This window comes from Capsicum annuum, chromosome 7 (assembly GCF_002878395.1).
Source record: "Capsicum annuum cultivar UCD-10X-F1 chromosome 7, UCD10Xv1.1, whole genome shotgun sequence".
NCBI classification, from domain to species: Eukaryota; Viridiplantae; Streptophyta; class Magnoliopsida; order Solanales; family Solanaceae; genus Capsicum; species Capsicum annuum.
This window is the reverse complement of record NC_061117.1, coordinates 206,933,480-206,950,914: the sequence shown is the minus strand read 5'-3', so window position 1 is coordinate 206,950,914 and position 17,435 is coordinate 206,933,480. Positions and strand designations below refer to the sequence as shown.

Genomic DNA, 17,435 nt, shown 5'->3' with positions numbered 1-17,435 from the left:
ACACTATTTAAGAATAAATATCTACATTACAATCTCTCAATAGTTATCCTTATTAAGGAATCACTGCATAACTTAGTTTTTGAACCTTTTTATTATACATGTAATAAGTAATATCACACCCTTATATTTTACCCTCTAATCTCATTTAGTACAAAGAATCAAACACTAGTTAAGAATAAATATCTACATTACAATCTCTCAATAGTTATCCTTATTAAGGAATCACTGCATAACTTAGTTTTTGAACCTTTGTATTATACATGTAATAAGTAATATCACACACACACACACACACACACACACACACACACCCACCTTATCTATTCTTCGAGTTCCTTCTGGGTTTTGGTAATAGATAAATAACAATAATAATTATGCCTCGATCCAAATAAGTTAAAATCGGCGAATTGAATCCCGCTTCATTCATTTAAGTTGATATCATATCATCTTCAAGAAAATAGATAAATAAGATAGTTGAAAAGTAAAGATCAGATTTCTTTATTTCGAGAAGAGCACTAGAAGATCTTCCTCCTTGCTTTGATTGGATATACAAAATACAAGGAAAATACAACAAGGTTTTCTTTTTCTTGATAGGAAAATACAACAAGGTTTTCTTTTTCTTGATATATAGATTGAGAAAAATAACAAAAGGAGGGGGGGTTATAGATTGAGAAAAATAACAAAAGGAGGGGGTTATAGATTGAGAAAAATAACAAAAGGAGGGGGGGTTATTGTGTTAGTAGCTTGGCACCACCTAGTATAGCAGTGGTACATTGGCATAACACAGTAGTGCAAAATTAGGTCCCTTTCTTGACAGGTTCTAACACAACCAATGCCTGCTGCTTCTCTTCTTCTTCTTCTTCCACTTCAACCATTTCTTCATCAACCTTTGCCGCGTCGTGTTGTTTACAGTATCTGAATATTACTAGACATATGAATGCTGCCAAGAACCGAAAAAACCACCTTTTAGTTCAGTGTGGAAGTTCAATCCATGGTAGGTAACTTCCATTTGTGTTAGGAATATGTTAAATTGGATAAATGACTTATGAAGGATTCCAAGAACCAAAAAGAGAAAAAAACACTCCTAGTTCAGTGTGCAAGTTCAATCCAAGGTTGATTGGTTACTTCCCTATTTGTTAGAAAGATGCTAGTTGTATAAATGGCTTATGAATGCAACCAAGAACCGAAAAAAGACACTTTTTAGTTCAGGGTGAAAGTTCAGTCCATTGGAAAGGTGCTAAATGATAAGCTTATGATTTGTTTTTTAGTTCAGTGCGAAAGTTCAACCCAAGGTAACACCATTTTGTTAGAAACATGCTACTTTGTATACATGCTTAGAGAATTGGTTCAATCAAAGGTAACAGAATAATGAACGAATTGGTTTGCGAATTACCAGTAAAGATTCGTGTTCTGACAGTGGTCAGGTTCCAAAATGCTGTCAATATTGATGCAGCTATCAGCTTCTTGTGAGAGCAAGCACCCCAAGTCACCAGCAACCGATTTTTCATATAGTTGGCTGCATCAACAAAATATGCACTTCATTCGATTAGATGACCAACCACCAGTAGGAAATAGTCTTTGTCTATCAAGTTGAAGCCACTTATTTACCTTTACTAGATATCTGACAAGAATAAGATGAATAAAGTTTTGGGGCAGTAAAACTGATGAAAAAACCTGTCACAAGATTGAACACCAACAAGTATTTAGTTTCAATTATTTTGAGACTTGGTACTAATAAGGCATAATACATCAATAGACACTCAAACTTGGCTCCAGCTGGTAAGTAATCCAACTTTGAGAGTGCACATCTAGACACCTCAATTCGTCTCCATTGTGTGAATTGAAAGACTGCTTACTTATATGTCGAGGCCAACTTTGAGTGTCTGTAATGTATTATGCCTACTAATAATGTGTATTTTAGGACAATTGAGTGATCTTACCAAGGGCACATAGCCTCCATATAGTTATCAAATGGCCATACTCAGCTCCAAGTATCAAGACTGGCACCAACTTAAAACCACAGGCACGCACAGTTCCAATCAATTACAAGAAATTCAAATTTTTAAGCTAAAATGTGAAATTTATAAACTTGAGAATAAGATAACATACTTTGAGGGTCATAGCAGGTTCTCCTGAAAAAAGCTCTCTTGTTTTTGAAATTGCAAGATTTGCAGCTGGAAGTATCAATCTTCCCATTCTCAAAATGTCATCTTCCGTCAGCTGAAATTCACACTTTACCTCTCTACCATCTCTGTAATTTAGTAATTATTGATCAACATTCAGCAACAACAGGGAACTTAATAACTTACTAATAGTAATAGTGTAAGGAAATTAAACTCTTTACCTTTGGCGAATCGAACGTGAGAAGAATGAAACAACTAAAAACAGTAACCCCAATCGCGATACGATAGAGAAAATGCTGCAATCGAGAATGAACAAAAATGTCATATCGAAAACTCTTCCTAAATACAAAGTGGGATATACAAGATAGGACAAGAAAATACACCTAAAGGTAACTCCTTTCGCGAAACAAGAAGATAAGAAACAAAGAGACCCCAAACCAAACCAAAGACTTGATCTTGCCACGTCCTTCCACATCACCAGATCACTTAACATCAGCTCAATTCTGTTTATTAAATCACACCCTTCTCCTTCATTTGATTCTATTACCAAAACAAAAAATTCTGATTACGCTCATGAAATGAAATACAATAACAACAAGAATTGCAGTGTAATTCCACAAGTGGGGTCTAGGGAGGGTAGAGTATACGCAAACCTTACCTCTACCCTCCTAAAGATAGAGAGGTTGACCCTCCGCTTAAACAAAGCATGCCAATCAGTTTGTAAACGGGGATACAGATATGGGAGCAATAACAAGAAGAAAACAGTGGAAACAACAGTAACGACAACGATTAGAATGATACGAAACATACTTGTTGAATTTGAAGGAACCAAACTAAGCTTATCCTTCTTGGATTTACCACCATTCCTCTTCTTTCTTGGTTTAACCACTTCTTCAACCAACCCCAAATCCCTCTCTTCTCTCATTTCTTGCTCTAACCTTCTCCTCGATCTCCGATTATTATTACGTGGGGAAACACCAATCGCAGAATTCCTACTCCTTCGCCTCCTTCTAACCCCATTAGGCTCAACCCCATCATCAATCAACTCAAGCTTATCAGCAAGACGAGTCTTGGATCTTCGTAGAGGAGAAGGAGAAAGAAGAAGAAGCTCGTGGAGCGGTAGGCCGTTACCATAAGGAGAAGAAGTTAGTCTTGGTGAAGGGACAATATCAAGAGAGACTGATTCACTTTCTTCATCATAAACGCGGAGTTTTGAGAGCCTTGAAGCTGATTTTGTTCGGGTTCGAGGTTCGGATCGATGAGACGGAGGAGTTGTATCCATAGTTGAGATTGAAAAAAATTCAGTTTCTTGAAAATTTGCAGTTTTTTTTTTTTTTTTTTTTTTTTGTTGGGGTTCTTGATTGTTCTTGGTGGGATTTTGAATAAGGAGGAAAAAGAGCCGTTGGAGGATGACAATTATTTACTTATCCTTTTTAATCATTTGATTTGAATATTTTAGGCGGCGGAATTTGGGCCCGTTTGGGCTTTTTGTTGATAACGGTAGGAAAGGGGAGGCAAATCCGTTTTGTAGCTTTTGACATTTGTTGGCTTTTGGTGCTCTTGGTTTCAACAGCTGCAGCTTTTGGTAATAGTATTTTATTGGTAAAATTATGTGATATGATAGCTTAAGTTCAATAATTACCCTCCCCCATTTCTCCTTGTTCCTACCACAAACTTTTTTAAAGGAAAAATAACAAAAACACACGCCTTCAACTTATCATGTTTATATAAATTCTCATCCTTATAAAATAAATATAAAAATTTAGACTAGTTATGCATTTTCATTGTATATATGTATTTCGATAAATTTAAAATCAAAAAAAATATATCGGGAGCTAATTATGTATCTTTACAAAATAAAAAATGTATTTGTTGAATGTATAAAGAGCTAATTATATATTTCGATAGACCTAAAATCAAAGCAGTCAATAATTATGTAAAATATCGAGATTTTTTGTAATTAAGCTCCAAACTATCAAAATCGATGTTGTTCGACCTTTTTTAGAAGTCCACTAATTATATATCCAGTATAATACCACAAAGTTAAATTTGTGAAGGGTAGAATGCATGTAGACCTTATCGCTATCTCAGTGGTAGAAGGATTATTTCCGACAAATCCTCAGAAAATAGTCCAAAGCATTTGAAGTGAGAAATACAAGAGAAGTCACTAATTTTCCGTATAAATAATATTTTAAAATTGTTATAAACAAATTAGCTGGATTTCATTTATAGCCGAATCTTACTACATGTATGTATATATGTATGATTGCATGTATGTACAACAGCTAGTGTATGTATCTAGGAGACTGTATGTATGTACGCCCACCAGTGTGTACGCGCACGCACGATGTGTTATGAAAAAAGTATGTTGCGACGTTCTGAAAACTCAATAATATTTCCATTATTTGTTACTCCCTCCGTTTCAAAAAGAATAATTTACTTTTCTTTATAGTCCATTTTAAAAAGAATGACCCTTTCCGTTTTGAGCAATACTTTAATTTCAATTTTCTCTATGACATGTTTGGCATTTTAGTACATTTGACACAACTTTAATTTAAGGCGACAAAAATCAAAAGTTTCTCTATTTTCTTATCCCAAGTCAAAGTAGGTCATTCTTTTTTAAACAGAGTGAGTATTAGGGGCATATATGATGTTATTTATGAAAATTCCCCTTTAATATTTCAAAGGTTTCTTTGTTTATTTATTGTAACAAGATTTAGGCATCCGTGAACTATTAGGATTCATTTCATTGAAATGTCAAAGAATTTATCTCTAAAGCAAATTAAAAGTTCTTCAAAATCTTAGTGTGTACGAAATCTAAATTAACATACAAGTGCCTGTTGAACAAGAAAAAACCGTTAGAAAACAACTCTTAACAAATCGTGTACTAGAAATGTAAACATTGTAAAAGTGTTAAACTACCACTTGTTATTAAGCATGTCCATTTGACAAATTCACTGCATAATGAACCAGCACATATGCAGTGTTAAACAAAGCCTTCAACGTCTTGTATAGAACAGTTCAATGAGATTTGAAAATACTTTGATTCCACAACGCGATCAATAACATTGGAAAGTGAAGACATTTGATACATTTCACAAGCACTTATTCTACTTCAAGACAATGATTGACAATGAGGTTCAGTGAGCACCTCCAGATCACCTCCTTTCACTCGGCTGTTATGCTTCTCGATAACTAGAATGCTTTCATCCATTGCAGACACTTTTCGAGCTATGATGGCTTAACTGCAATGGCTTAATTAGGAGTCAATTATCGAGCCCCATAGCAATACCTGTAACTTTTATTATTTGTGTTTGTGGTGGACTTGGACCAATGTTGACAGAAAACAAAAGGCTTATTGTTGTTTGGCATTTCTGAAACAAAAGGCTTTGATCCTGCTAAGGCCATCCTCAAGAACTGAAATTTCCACAGCAAAAGTTACTCTTACCCAATTCTTCATTCCAAGTGCTTCCCCTGCAATGCATTGAATTTATTAACATGCACAAATCTCGCTGCCTGCAGTTCTACATCTCAACAACATTGTACAGTAATTAAGGGCAGCCCGGTGCACTAAGCTCTCATTATACGTCAGGTCCGGGAAAGGGCCGGACCACAGAGGTCTATTGTATGCAATCCTACCCTACATTTCTTCATGAGGGTGTTTCCATGGCTCAAACTCGTGACCAGTGTCACATGGCAGCAACTTTACCAATTACACCAAGGCTCCCTTTCAATGTTGTACAGTAATGCAACTTGAAAAATTACCGGGTAGAACAACTACAGATTCCTCTCTAGCAAGCCTTGTGCAGAATTCCAGATCACTGTTGATGCCTTCCAGAAATGACAAGTTTAGTTTCGCCTGATAGAAATGATCGAAATAAGACTATTCAAATTCTTTTTTCAACTAAATCCTGAAAATTACCCATATTTGACTAAGGTGTTTATAGCAATACCATAAGAAACATGGATCCGTGTGGCTTGTATGGAGTAAAGCACCGAATCTCCCTTAGACCAGTATAGCAAATGTCTGCTGCTTTTCTGAGTAGGTTTATGGTATTAGAGTAGAAATCTTCAGGTGTTTCAACAAGAATACGAGTAATAGCACCCTCAAGAATGAAAGAGAACAACGTTAGATACTTAGATTTAGTTTCATTTGTTTGCAAGCAATATAATATCAACAGCACAAAAACTCTTCATGAAAAATAATGTTCATTAAGAGCAACAGCACATGATAATTCAGAAATATGGGAAAAGGTATTTGTCCGCGAAAAGGATTTTGATTGATGCCCGAAGGAAAACATAAGAGCTAACTATGTTATAATTTGGATGCTGATGCAGCGCGAGCATCGGGCAGTCTGTAGTTTTTTGTTCGTGGTGTTGTGTGATGATATCTATGATTTCAGGAAGATAGTTTTTAGTATTATCTTATGGTTGTAGTATTATCTTGTGGCTAGAGGTGTTAGTTTATTTTGCATACCGCACTACTTTATATGCACTTATATTTTGTGTTTGTTATACTGTTATCGGTTCTAAGATGGGGGTCTATCGGAAACAGCCTCTCTACTTCACCTGAGATAGTGGTACGGTCTGCGTACACTCTACCCTCCCCGGACCCCACTATGTGGGAATACACTGGATATGTTGTTGTAAAAAAGTTTAGGCCGGGTATCATCAAAACATTGTTAAAGTACTAAAAATAAAAGCATGACAAGCATGTTGAGATGAACTTGTAGGATACTGTTATCACACTTGTTGATCACACACAGTATTCTTTATATCAATTTGTCAAGAAAGACAAACGAGAACCAATAATTGCAGCCTCGAGTAGAACTTAAACAGAATAAACTGCTAAAAGAGTAGTTTTCCATGCTTTTAACGTGATAAAAATTTTGCTTGGTTTAACGTTTCAGTTAATTGCACACAATATTAAAAGTTCTGCATAAACTCTTGTGTAATATACCAGAGTGAGTGCAGGAGGTACAATCCCGAGGTTGAGGTAGTTCTTGATAGACTCCACAACCTGAGATCAAAAGACAAAAAGTATGATGTGTTAAGAGAAGAAGAAGAAAACAGCTTTAGGATGTAATGTAGTCTGCACAAGTATATAAGTGCTTTCAAGAAGCTAGTTATAACTAACTAATGGATAGGTAGTTAACATACTTAGTTAAGCCTAGACTTGTTAGCATACTATAAATACCTACTACTTGGATCATTCTGTTTACCACCTTATTTCTAATAAGAATTACTACTCTTTCTCTGAGTTAATACTCAATTCTTCAGCTCCCCCTCTTCCGCCTTTCTTCTCCTATTTCTTATTTCCATTATCTGCTTGACTGGGTTCATGGTGTCAAATGCACCTGAATAATTACATGGTATCAGAGCCATAAAGCTAGATACTCTAGCTAGAAGCTTATTCGATCTGTAAAGTGTAAAAAAAGGGTTCAAGATCACACTGGTATTAGTCAATCTTGAACCAAGGTTTCTGGTGATTGGGGTACCAGTTATCTGGGAATTTTTTCTTCTAATACTACATCTCTGTTTTCGTGTGAAACTCAACAATGACAAGTCTTGAGCGAGGTGCTGAAGCTGGAGCTTCAGCCACAGTCATTGATCACAATCATCCCTTATTTCTCAGCCCAGCCGATGTAAGTGGCATTCAAATAATTTCGTTTCAACTAACAGGTATGGAAAACTATGCCATTTGGTTTGGTTTCGATCCATGAGAATTGCCTTGTTAGGGAGAAACAAGTTAGGATTAGTGGATGGAACATGTACCAAAGATAAATTTACTGCAGATATGGGAAATCAGTGGGAAAGGGTCAATGCAATTGTATTATCTTGGATAATGAACTCTATTTCTAAGAGCTTACTGTAGACACGTAATTTTGTCCTTTCCCGAAAATATTTTAATCATTTTTATTTTTTTTAATTTTTATTTTTATTTTTATTTTATTCACCTTACCATACTTTTGTTTAATTGATAATTTCTCCAAAAAAAAAAAGAATTGAAAATAATTAAATACATAGCATCTTTGCCACCTCACTATGCCATCTCAACACCTCACTTTCCATGCCACTTCAACACCTCACTTTCCATTTTTCATTGGATACATGCAAAAGGCACACGCCCTACTCATTTTTCCACATGCCATACACTTATTCCCACAAGCCACCAATTATATGCTTCCACATAGGATAATAAATAAAGAAAAAGAAAAACCAAATAAAAATATAAAAGGAAAATTCTAAAAGGGGAAAAAGGGAGGCTCATTCTTTCATCATCATCTTCTCCACAATAACAACAATCACCAAATCATCTTCCTCAGAAGAAGAACCAAAAAAAAACGAGGGAGAGAAGAGAGAATCGCGAGAGAGAGAAAAAAATCGAGAGAGAAACAGCATCGTGAACAGTGTTGTGAACATTAACGTGAATAGTGTCGGTTTTCGGGTTCGATTGGATTTACGAGCTTCAGTTTTGGGTCTCAAATTTTTCAATGCAGAGTTGGAGTTCGTCATTGTTGAGGTCCTATTAGGAATTCTATAGTCCGGGCTTTCTTGATTTTATTATCAACAAAATCGATTCTTCAAAGGTCCATCTCTCAACTCTACTTTTTTATTATATCGAAGTTGGTTAATATCGTGATTTTGTGGTGCGGTTTTGAATATTTCGAGCAAAATGTTAATTGTTGTTGTGGATATGAATGATTGGTATGCTTAAATGTTTGAATCTTCGTTGGGGTATGTGTGTTGGTTTCGGATTTTGAAAAGTGATTTGATAGTCGAATTGGTTTAATAATGTGGTTAAAAATGGCTTTGAGGGATGAAATTGAGAAATTGATAAAAAAGTTGAATTTAGATTGGCTTTGGTTTATTGTTGTTTTGTTTAATTAGTAATGAGCATGAATATTGTTGGAATGTGATAAAATTATGATATGTTGAAATGGATAGGCGAATGTTGGTTCGGGTAGGCAAAAATTTAGGAATAAGTTTTCTTGTTGAATGTTTGAATGTGGAATTTGAGTTGAACGGTTTGGTTTAGTTCTTGCATTTGGAAATGTATTCATTTAATCGGGGAATGCCCCGCGATCACTTGTATTTATTCGCCGGGGAATGCCCCGAAGTATTTTGTATTTGGAGGACGTCCGTGATGAAGGCCCGAGGCATCGGGTAGCATGGGAGCGTAGTATAAAATTAGTGTAGGGTAGAATAGGATTTACATTTTCGCATTCTTTTTCTATTTTGGACTGTATAATTGGACTAGACATTGTTTTTTTTGAATTTGTTTGCTTGATTGATCGTTTTATTTATGTTTGGTGTGGTTTATACATTCATAGTGTTCAAATTAGCCGATATACTCCACCAAGCGACCGTGGTCGAACCACGGGATCGAGGGGTGCCTAACACCTTCTCCTCGGTCAACAGAATTCCTTAGCCGGAATCTCTGTTCGCGGATCAGTTGTATAGAGTCAAAACCGTTTTGAAGAAGGATATCCACGGGTGACTTGGCACACCTGATTTATGCCAAGTGGCGACTCTGAGTTTAAATGTAAATAATCCTTTTCGAAACAAAAATTTCATTTTTTGTCACTTTAATAATGAAAACCCTTTCAAACTTAAAAATAGAATCTTTTTTTGGGAGTTATAAAAAGGGTGTGACACTTACTAGGTGGTATCATGTATGCATCTGTCGCTCAAGTTGTTTGGGATGACCTACATGAAAGGTTTAACAAAATTGATGGTGCTAGGACCTTCAATTTGCATAAAGAGATAGCTACGTGTACACAAGGTAGTGCATCTGTATCTACTTATTTTTCTAAGTTGAAGGATCTTTGGGAGGAGTTTGAAGCCTTGGTAAATGCACCTGGGTGTGACTGTGAGAAGTCAAGAGACTTTGTGGTACACTTGCAAAAACTGAAGTTGTTTCAGTTCTTGATGGGCTTGAATGATGTATACATTCAAGCAAGAAGTCAGATTCTTCTTATGAGTCCACTCCCTACTGTCAATCAAGCGTATGCAATGATCCTGAGTGATGAGAGTCACAAGTCAGTAGTGGTTAATTCTGTAGGGATTCTTGGTGCTACTCCTGCTATGAGTTCAAGAAATTGTGACATTGCTATGTATTCAAGAAATGCTGGTGGAACTGGTCAATATCAGAAGTTCAAGAAATCTTATAATATCCAGTGTGAATTCTGCAAAATGAAGGGTCATACTAGAGATAATTGTTGGAAAATTATTGGCTATCCAGCTGACTTCAAGAACAAGAAGAAACCTAGAGTTAATGAAACAGCAGCCTATAATGTAACTTTGGATCCAGGTATTATCTCAGGACAAGTTCCTTACTCTCAACCCGTAGTTCAAGATGTTCTTGGCCAGAGTTCATGTGGTTCAAATGGTTCAAATGGAGAACAATGGGTTTATTCCACTAAGCCAGCAGCACAACAGGGATCAGGACTGCAGGTGTCTCACATAAGTCAGATGGGAACACCAGCGTTCACAAAAGAACAATATGATCAGATTGCAGATGATCAACCAGACAAAAGAAGTACCTACTGCTCATGATTCAGCCAATGCAGCAGGTATTAGTAATGTTTTTTTGGTGTCTTCTAAAGTGCAAGAATGGATAATTGATACCGGTGCTACAAACCATGGTGTTTGACTTAAATATGCTTGAAGGCAAGACAGTAGTTCACCTATAACCTCTAAGAAGGTTTACTTACCAAATGGTGATACCACCTCAGTTAAGCATGTTGGAAGTTGCTATTTGACGGATGAGAATGCCGTAACTAATGTCTATCACTTGCCTGAGTTTCAATACCACTTGCTCTCAGTACCGCAAGTAACAAAAGAGTGGAAGTGTCCAGTAAACGTTTTTCCTGATTTCTATGTATTTCAGGATCTTTGTACTGGAAAGGTGAGGGCGATTGGTAGAATGGAAGGAAGTCTATACTTGCTACAAAATCAAGATGTCAAAAGTAAACTCAAGGTGATGCCTCGTGAAGAATCAAGTGGATCATGTCTGACCAAAGGAAGACATAGTAAAGCAGAAGTAGATATTTGGCATATGAGATTTGGCCATGTGTCCACTAATGTACTACAAAGGTTAATTCATGGAAATGTCCAAGTAATTGATGAAAGTGTTAGACAATGCACAGTATGTCCTAGTGCAAAACAGCAGAGACTACCATTTACGTCTAGCAGTATTAAGACTTCAAAATGCTTTGATCTTGTTCATATGAACTTGTGAGGTCCTTATAAAGTTTCCACTATGAATGATAAAAGATTCTTTCTGACTATTGTGGATGATTTCTCAAGATTTACCTGGGTTTACTTACTAAAGTTTAAGTCTGAAACATGTGTGTTAGTTCAACAGTTTCTTGCTTATGTTAAAACTCAATTTGACAAAACTGTGAAGGTGGTTAGGACAGATAATGGGGCTGAGTTTGTTAACTCTGTGTGTGATGAATTGTTTAAAGCTTCAGGTATTATGCATCAGACAACTTGTGCTTACACACCTCAACAAAATGGTGAGGCTGAGAGGAAGCATAAGCATATTCTTGAAGTAACCAGAGCTCTAAGGTTTCAAGCAGGAATTCCTATACATCTTTGGGGCTATTGTGGTTTAGCTGCTGTATATATAATAAACAGGCTTCCAAACTCATTTCTAGCCTATCAAACACCCTATAAAAGATTACATGGGAAAGTACCAAGTTACAATCACCTCAGGGTCATTGGTTGTTTGTGCTATGCCAAGTTGGTTAATGAACATGACAAGCTGATGACAAGAGCCAAATCTATTGTATTGCTGGGATATTCTGAGGTTCAAAAAGGCTATGTATTGTATGATATGGTTAATAAAATGGTGTTGGTCAGCAGAAACGTGTCATTCAGGGAAGATGTATTCCCCTTCAAGCAACAAAATAGCCAGGCTGACAATACACAACATGTATTTCCTATAGAATCATCACAGGTGATTTTCTCTGATGCACAAGGGCACATGCCATCTAATTCTTCGCATCTGTTACAGCAGCATGAGGCTCGTGTACCTCAAGATCAACCAGAAGAATCAGTTAATATGCCTAATGAGGTATTACCAGTTGAACCAGTGCTAGTGCAGGATCAAAGGAGATAAAGCCGGGGAAGAAAGCCACTAGTTTGGATGACTGACTTTGTATCTCTTAACGTTCACAAAGAGGTACCTTATCCAATCTCAGAACATATTTCTTGTAGTGCTTTGTCGTTACTAAGCCTACTACATATTCAGAAGCTTGTAAAAATCCTAGATGGATAGCAGCTATGAAAAGTGAAATTGATGCTCTTACTTCTAACCACACTTGGGATGTGGTTACACTACCTGAAGGTAAAAAACCTATAGGGTGCAGGTGGATCTATAAAGTAAAGTACAAGGCCTCGGGAGAGATTGAAAGGTTTAAGGCTAGGTTGGTAGCCAAAGGATACAACCAAAGAGAGGGCATAGACTACACAGAAACTTTTTCACCAGTAGTTAAAATGAAAACAGTCAGAACTGTGCTAGCTACAGCAGCAAGGAAGAAATGGTTTGTGCATCAGATGGATGTCTTCAATGCCTTCTTGAATGGTGATCTCACTGATGAAATATACATGAAGCTGCCTGAAGGATTTGCAAGCTAGGGGAGAATGCATTATGTAGACTTGTCAAATCCTTATATGGATTGAAACAAGCTCCTAGACAATGGAACACAAAATTGTCAGAAGCTTTGCTAAAACAACAATTTGTACAAAGCAAGTATGATCCATTGTTGTATATAAAGAAAACAAATGAGGGCATGGTACTGATTTTGGTGTATGTTGATGATATGTTGATCACCGGTGAAAGTTTAAAACTGATAGAAGAAACAAAGGCAACACTGCAGCAAGCCTTTAAGATGAAAGATCTCGGAGAATTAAGATACTTTCCTGGCATAGAGTTTGCTAGGTCTGACAAAGGAATCTTAATGCACCAAAGAAAATATGCATTAGAGTTACTAGCTGAACTAGGTATGGGAGCTGCTAAGCCTGCTGTAAAACCTTCATATTACAATGGAAAGTTGACCACAAAAAAGTTTGATGATCATGTTAAACACTTGCAGTCAGGTGAGGATCCTCCAGCAAACCAAGAAACCTATCAAAAATTGGTTGGAAAACTACTGTACCTAACAATGACAAGGCCAGATGTTTCCTTTAGTGTTCAAACACTAAGTCATTTTCTTCAAGGTCCAAAAAAGTCTCATATGGAAGCTGCATTAAGGGTAGTGAGGTATATAAAGAATCAACCAGGTCAGGGCATCCTGCTGTCTAGTAGTGCTAATGAGCATGTGAGTGCCTACCGTGATGCTGACTGGGCATCATGCCCTCAAACAAGAAGGTCTATTACTAGTTATCTTGTAAAAATTGGTGATTCAACAGTCTCTTGGAAGTCGAAGAAACAAGCTACTGCGTCTAGAAGTTCAGCTGAAGCTGAATTCAGAAGTATGGCAGACGTAACAGCTGAACTAATATGGGTCTTAGACCTGGTGAAAGAGATTGGCCTGGACATAACCCTTCCAGCAGAGATATACAGTGACAGTAAATCAGCTCTACAAATAGCAGCCAACCCGGTGTATCATGAAAGAACTAAACACATAGATCTTGACTACTATTTTATCAGGGAAAAAATATTGCAAGGAACTGTTTCAACTAGCTATATATCAACACAACATCAACCTGCAGACGTGTTCACAAAAGGACTTAACAGAGTACAACACACGTATCTAAGCTCCAAGCTAGGAATGTGTGACATATTCACCCCTTCCTAGCTTGAGGGGGAGTGTTCAGAGAAGAAGAAGAAAACAGATTTAGGATGTAATGTAGTCTGCACAAGTATATAGGTGCTTTCAAGAAGTTAGTTATAACTAACTAATGGATAGGTAGTTAACATATTTAGTTAAGCCTAGACTTGTTAGCATACTATAAATACCTACTACTTGGATCATTCTGTTTACCACTTTATTTCTAATAAGAATTACTACTCTTTCTCTGAGATAATACTCAATTCTTCAGCTCCCCCCTTCTTCCTCCTTTCTTCTCCTATTTCTTATTTCCATTCTCTGCTTGACTGGGTTCATGGTGTCAAATACACCTGAATAATTACATGATGTTTAACTCTGCATATGGATGGTGAAGAAAATTCTGAAGGGGCAAAACTAAATAGCAGAAATTGGGATGAATGTGAATGAGATGGGAAATATTGCCAGTTTCTCTATCAGGAAATTATATGTAAAACTTAGGGGTGCATATCGAAAGGTATCATGGAGGAGACTAACTTGCAATAACAGTGGCCCTCCAAAGTGGACTTCCATTCTATACGTGGCAATACTAGGACGGTTATATACAGAGATAGACTATTTGGTTGGGGCATTGTTGATCACATGACATGTGCAACGTGTGGATAAGAAGATAACACAGTTGCGCATTTGTTCTTTCAGTGTAGACCATCTCATAGAATCTGCACTAAGGTGTTGCAATGGCACGGTATAGCAAGAGATGAAGTAGAGTGGGAAAGCACTGTGATGCAAGGCAAGAGTCCACAAGCAGAAATTTATAGGACTGTCTTGGCCGGAAGTGTCTACCATGTTTGTCTGGAAAGGAACCAACACGCATTCAAAAATACGCAGAAGCAACCTGAAGATATCACTAAACTCACTATATAAGATATCTTCCAGAAGAACAGTAGCAATAGGAAATTAGCAAAACCGTTAGAAAATATGAACGTTTATCCCTAAGTTTGTAGCAGTGGAAGCAGAGGCAAGTATAGGTAGATAGCTGTAGTGGATTTGCTTCCATATGGTTGTTTGTTGGTGTTTTGAGCTTTACAGTTTATACTTTTGGTAATGAAGTCGATGTTTAACCCAAAAAAACTTGAATATGTCAGTATTTGTGAAGTATAAATGGACACCAATACTTGCTATTTTGTCCGTCTTTCATATAATCTTCTCGCTTAATACAAGAAAGAAAAGGAAAAGGTAAAGTTTAAGAGAGAGAGAGAACCCCATGTTTTTGAAGGATGCCATTGGGATCACACATCGCGATCCAGCCAAGTCGCCAACCAGGAACCATCCATTTCTTTGATATGGAGCCAATTGTCAGAATAGGTGAAATTTCTCCAAAGACGCCCATTGGCACAAATGGATTACTACCAAACACTAGATGAGCATAGGCTTCATCTGATATCACTAGCATTCCAACCTTCCTTGCCGCCTCGGCTATCTGTTAATCTCATTCAAGAAACCAACAACTAATGAGCAAATCTAAAACCACATTTAACAAAATAATCACGTCTAACTCAAAGATGAAACGACCTTCTTCAAATGTTCTCGCTTGTACACATTCCCACATGGATTACCAGGGTTTATGACAACTATGGCAACAGTTCTATCATCTGCTAGAGCTTCAACCCCATCGATGTCCACCTCCCAATCCTGTTCAGGGAGAAGATCATAGTGCCTCATTTCGAGATGGGTAAATGTGGCAATTGCTTCATATGTTGGATACCCTGGTCTAGGTAGCAAAATATTTGCACCAGGAACAGCAAGAGCTGTAATTAGGACATCTATTGCTTGCTTTGCCCCAGCTGTCATAAGAACATCATTTGCTGACAATTCGTGTGGATAGTCATGAGACAGATATTCTGCTACTGCCCTGGTAATTGTTTGAAACAACAACAATACTCGAATCATTCTTCCCTTTCCGGAGTACAATTACAATGCTAAGCACACTAACCATGTAACACAGTCAGGTCATAACTATAAGCATTACCAATCATTAGTAAGCAGGTTAAAATGATTCCTAACCACCTATCACGGGTTGAACTACATCAGTGTATATGACACAACTCCTTTTAAAAGGCGTGCAATTAACACTGGGGTGCAGTTTCCTTATCCTACAACCTAAAATGATAGTCTAATATCGATTAACAACGTCAATTAAACTAGTCAGGGACAATCTCATATTTTCAATCAAGACTAAGTCAAAGTCAAGCAAAAATCACCTCCATGTAAAACAAGACAAACCCCGAAACAAATTATAGAAGCTGATCATCTATGAGCATGCGATCCCAATTCAATAACCAGTACTCGCTCCATCCTAATTTATATGACATTCCTTTCTTCTTTTTTAACAATTTACAACCACCACCACAACAACATACTGGATAGTCCCACAAAGTTGGGTCTGGGACCTCAAAGGTGAGGTAGTAAACTAATTTTTTTTTAGCAATTTAACAATAAATTTTCCATTTAAAGGCAGAATACATCATCAACCCCTTAACTTTCAAATATTGTGATTTTGAATTAAAGCCATACGTTAAATATATCAAAATATTCTTTAATCTTATGATCTTAAACATGTACCGTGGAAGTTGAAATTAAAGAGTTGCTTAAAAAACAAAGGGAAATTCATTCCGAAACAAACTAAAAAGGAAAGTAAATCAAACAAATTGAAACAACGGGATTACCTAGTGGCTTGAAGAATATAACAAGTTTGAGGATCTGGATAACCATTGTATTTAGCAGATTGGAGTGCATCAAGAAGAGCATCCTCTGATAACTTAGTTGTTCTAAAACTTGGAAATCCACTTGGATCTCCATGACTAAGAGGGATTACACTTTTTGTAATATCACTTTTATCAATTGTTTCACGTAAGGGGTTGAGGTAGCTTCTTATAGTGAAAGCTGATGCTTTCTTTGCTACTTCACTTCCTTCAAATTTCCATCTCCAGTTTGAGCTAAGTTCCATTTTCAACTTTGCTAAACAATACTTACTGTACTACTATGTAATAATATGTATATATGATTTTGAGCTGAAGATATTTGTCAATGGCTTTTGGGGTATCTTTGTTTTGGCTAAATCTAACCACGACTGAACTTTGAGTCACTGCTACTCCCGAGAAAAATGAGTACATTGACCCTCCAAAAGTATTTAATTAAAAAAAAAGGGACAAGTGGATCCTTCAATCTAAGTTAAAAAAATAAAATTGCTTCAACAATCAATTATTTGAAAATTGCATTAGTTGTCTTAACAACTTCATATAATTGTTCAATAACTTCGCACAGTTATTGAACAACTTTGTAAAATTATTGAATAATTTTGATAGTTATTGAACAATTCGAACAACTATTAAAGTTATTCTACAACTTTGCAAAGTTGTTGGAACGAAAATATTTTAAAAAAAAACTGAAAAAAAAATTATCCCTCTCACCTAATTTTTAAAACTTGAAGGACCTCAGTTAATTGAAAAACTTGTTTATCCATTTTAATCCA

General features: G+C 36.5%; 2 protein-coding genes across 4 annotated transcripts; both read right to left on the bottom strand.

Annotated features, from left to right (window-relative positions):
* Positions 1-474: 474 nt before the first annotated feature.
* Positions 475-3,679, bottom strand: LOC107878339 (reticulon-like protein B17). 2 transcript variants are annotated; one of them, XM_016725292.2, is made up of 8 exons: positions 2,934-3,679; positions 2,507-2,651; positions 2,345-2,419; positions 2,110-2,251; positions 1,941-2,010; positions 1,609-1,674; positions 1,394-1,516; positions 475-940 (listed from the first exon to the last, which is right to left on the bottom strand). In XM_016725292.2, exons 1-8 carry the CDS (start codon positions 3,403-3,405, stop codon positions 798-800), a joined length of 1,236 nt encoding a protein of 411 aa, XP_016580778.2. In that variant the 5' UTR covers positions 3,406-3,679; the 3' UTR covers positions 475-797. The 2 variants fall into 2 exon arrangements, with proteins under 2 accessions (XP_016580778.2, XP_016580777.2); XM_016725291.2 differs by having other exon boundaries at positions 2,507-2,663; positions 2,934-3,675.
* Positions 3,680-5,034: 1,355 nt separating this feature from the next.
* LOC107878340 (tyrosine aminotransferase) lies at positions 5,035-17,149 on the bottom strand. Of its 2 annotated transcripts, none has more exons than XR_001676843.2 (7): positions 16,630-17,072; positions 15,476-15,815; positions 15,165-15,383; positions 7,084-7,143; positions 6,077-6,161; positions 5,889-5,982; positions 5,035-5,597 (listed from the first exon to the last, which is right to left on the bottom strand). XR_001676843.2 is itself a non-coding variant. In XM_016725293.2 (7 exons), exons 1-7 carry the CDS (start codon positions 16,908-16,910, stop codon positions 5,479-5,481), a joined length of 1,266 nt encoding a protein of 421 aa, XP_016580779.1. In that variant the 5' UTR covers positions 16,911-17,149; the 3' UTR covers positions 5,035-5,478. The 2 variants fall into 2 exon arrangements, 1 of the variants encoding a protein (XP_016580779.1); XM_016725293.2 differs by having other exon boundaries at positions 6,077-6,229; positions 16,630-17,149.
* Between the last annotated feature and the right edge of the window lie 286 nt (positions 17,150-17,435).